Source organism: Pteropus alecto, unplaced genomic scaffold, assembly GCF_000325575.1.
Source record: "Pteropus alecto unplaced genomic scaffold, ASM32557v1 scaffold484, whole genome shotgun sequence".
Classification (NCBI taxonomy): Eukaryota; Metazoa; Chordata; class Mammalia; order Chiroptera; family Pteropodidae; genus Pteropus; species Pteropus alecto.
The window spans coordinates 862,960-866,277 of NW_006435778.1; the positions used below are offsets into that span (position 1 = coordinate 862,960).

A 3,318-nucleotide genomic window follows, 5' to 3' on the forward strand; every position below is an offset into this window, starting at 1 on the left:
GCTTCATATTTCTCTCAAGATTAAGTAAAAACTCCTTTAAAGTTGGCTCTTGAGCCCCAGAGTGCTCCAGCCTGAAGTCCCTATCCTAGGCTCTTTAATAGGTCACCGTAGTGCGAGAGTCTCTTCAGAAGTGACGCTGGGTTCCCAGAGTGGACCAGTTGGGTGAGCACTGCAAAGTAAGCTCCTCCAGGGACTGGCAGTCGGATTTGGTACCACTTGCAGACTGGTAGAGGAAGTATGGACAGTGGCTTCCTAGAACGGTCAAGAGAGGTATCCTTCTTTCACTCTCTCTCCCTTAATCCCTGGACTGTTTCCCCAAGGGATGAGAAACTCTGGACAAGTCATTCTGGGGGATTTCCAATGATAGCAGCTAAGGTGGCACTCCAATGGTGGGGTTAGAATCCAGACCATGGCCAAGAACGAATGACATATGATTGTCCTTAGGATAAAACCCAAAGTCCTGACCATGGCCTCCAATGCCTACCCTTGATTTCAAGTCTTCTTATTCTCCACCTCCTCACCCAACACCCACCACACTGCTCTTTTTGCTTTCTGTCCCTTCAACATATAGTTTCTTCCATATTAGGTACTTTGCACTGAAACAAAAAAAAAACTAGGTATTCTGTGGCTGTTTCTATCATTTAAGCCTCAGCTCAGATTTCAGTTCCTCAGAGAAACCTTTCCTGACCACATTACATTAAGTAGCGCCCCCCCATCCTATTACTTTATTTTTTTTCATAGCTCTTGTCACTATCAAAAGTTGCACTATTTTATTGTTTATTGCTCAGTGATTCTCTTTCTCCACTAGATATAAGTCCCACCAGGAGATATTTGTTTCTCATTTACCCACCATATCCCCAGAACCTAGAACAATGCCTGGAATACATACATTTATGTACCATGTCCTGTCCTCCCCAAAATGAGTCTACTAAGGGAATTAGACAAATAATTACACAGTGAATTAGCTATAAGTGGAGTCTAGTGTTTCAGGCAGAAGTGCAGGATCCTTCCCTACTGCTCTGTTCATTTCTGGCTCCAAGGACGATCCCTCCCCCTGTGGGCAATTTCTGCTGCAAGACTCTAGCTTCCCCCAGAAACTGTTTAAAGCTCAGAGGATTCACCAAGGAATCAGGCCTCAGGAACAGGCCCAATTCCCCAAAGTTTTGAGGTCTAGTTAGGCTTGTGGTTGCAGCTGTCATGTCCCTGTCCCCCACAAGTCAGAACAGCCTACAACATTGATAACATTGATAGCCAACTTGTGTGGACTGTCTGCTCATTCGGTCCCTGCTTGGATCTTTAGCACGCCTTGGCTTGGGGTCTGGTCTCAATGCCTTAACAAGTCCTACTCCATCCCCCATGCTGTCCTTCATGTTTGCAGGCTGGTTTGCAGAAGCTGAAGTTGGAAGCTGTTTCCACTGTCCCTTCTGTCCTTCTTCAGGACCTCTTCTTCTACAAGTTTCTTTCTTCAGCGAGTTCAGCGAGTTTTTTTCCCTCAAGAGATACTTTTTCCACCTGCTCCCTGCTTGGGGCTGTGTTCTTGGTCCTCTTTGTAATACACACTAATGCTGCTAGCTCCTGGACTGCTGAAGTTCCAGAAAGCTGGGCTCCAGGAGAGCCCCAAGTGGTCCCCACCCACAGACTCCTCCCTCAAAGGTGGTGCAAGTGAGAGTCGAGACCTCACTCCATCTTGGCAGCCCCCTGGGTAGCTCCGCTTTGCCTAGTTTCTCTTTTCGTCTTCAACGCTTAGCACATTGCCTAGTACATACTCAGCACTTAATGAACCGGGGAAGTTAATAACATTAATTCATGTGATAAAAAAATTAAATGTGCCAGGCACCGTGTTCATGTTTTACATGAATTATCGGTACTTCATTTATGCAGGTAACATTACAATTTCCATTTTACAAATGAATAAACTAGTTCAGAGAAATTAAGCAACTTCCAAGATCACAAAGCTCTGCGCTTTCTTTCCATTGCCTAAAATGCAACGGAGCAATGTAGAGAGAAAATGCCAGAAAGCAGGTACCGCGCGAACACCGGCAGGCTGGTGGGAGCCAAGGACTGTGACAAGCTCCGTGCGGTCAGTAGTTTTCACACTGGGTTGCCGAACGGCTCCATTTCCGCTAAGCACAGACCGGAAGTGTTCCTGTCGGCCGCGTGTCTGATGCGCACGACCGGAAGTTTCTGTCCGCGGCTTTGCTGGGATAGGAGAGCTGCAGTGCTCGGTGCGGGGGGTTCCAGGTGCGGAGGTGCTGGGGCTTAGGAGGCAGATGGGGCTGTTAGGGAGACCCAAGTGGCGGGACACAGGCAGAACCCTGACCTGACCTGGGCCACCTTCCTCCTTGCGGCCTGGTTCTTCACCCCGACTCGACTTGGGCTGAAGTGGCTCTGCCCACTGATCTGAGCCTGATCCCTCCTCAGGCATTGACCCTTGACCTCGGGGCGCTCCCCGCTCAGGCACGATGGCTACGGGCGCAGATGTGCGGGACATTCTAGAACTTGGGGGCCCAGAGGGGGATGCAGCCTCTGGGACCATCAGCAAGAAGGACATTATCAACCCGGACAAGGTAACAGGAGTGCTTGAAAGTGTTGGGTAGCGGGAATGGTGACAACGGACGAGAGATGAGGGAGATGATGGGGTGCTACAATTCTAGAGATATGGGCGGTAAAAGGTGTGACATAACGGGACGGAAAATGTGTCACCTTGATGAGATGGGATTGAGGAGGTGGGACAACTTGGAAATGGTGAGAAGAGATGAGAGGCCCAAGAGAGTGTGACACTTGTAGAATATTGGGGTAGGGACACCAAGTCAGTGTGACATTCTGGGAGATGGTGGGAAAGTATCTTCTACTCTGACAGGTCAGGGCTCTACCCAGGTGAGGCGGGAGTGGGGAGGGAAATGACCTGCTCAGACTAGGGGTGCCCCTGTGAGTGAGTTTCTGTGCCTTTGTTATTTGTCATAGTGTATGTGTCACTGTACTTGTAGGTGCTAGTTCAGGGATTGAGCTGGGATAAAGAATTTTCAGGGAAAGGAGTCTAGCCTGTGGCTCCTCTCCTGTGGTTTCCTTCCTCAGAAAAAGTCCAAGAAGTCCTCCGAGACACTGACCTTCAAGAGGCCGGAGGGCATGCACCGGGAGGTCTATGCACTGCTTTATTCTGACAAGAAGCAAGTATTAAAACCCCAATTCCCCCAAAACTCTGGTCTCTGACCCACCTGCATGTTCCCAACTTTTAGTTTTCTCTGTCAGTTCTATCCTGCCTTCCCTCCCCAGCCAGGACTCCTGCTCGCTTAGTAGGAGGCAGGAGGAGCTCAGCTC

General features: G+C 49.3%; 1 protein-coding gene across 2 annotated transcripts in view; it reads left to right on the forward strand.

Moving 5' to 3' along the window:
• Window positions 1-2,133: 2,133 nt before the first annotated feature.
• The window catches only part of DMAP1 (DNA methyltransferase 1 associated protein 1), a 9,078-nt gene continuing 7,893 nt past the window's right edge, over window positions 2,134-3,318 (forward strand). Inside the window, exons 1-3 of one of the 2 annotated variants that reach the window (XM_006911407.3) lie at window positions 2,134-2,241; window positions 2,422-2,567; window positions 3,076-3,167. In XM_006911407.3, the coding sequence (XP_006911469.1) occupies window positions 2,463-2,567; window positions 3,076-3,167 (197 nt within the window). In that variant the 5' untranslated portion in view covers window positions 2,134-2,241; window positions 2,422-2,462. The remainder of the gene's footprint in view (window positions 2,242-2,421; window positions 2,568-3,075; window positions 3,168-3,318) is intronic. The other variant, XM_006911408.3, reaches the window with a different exon arrangement.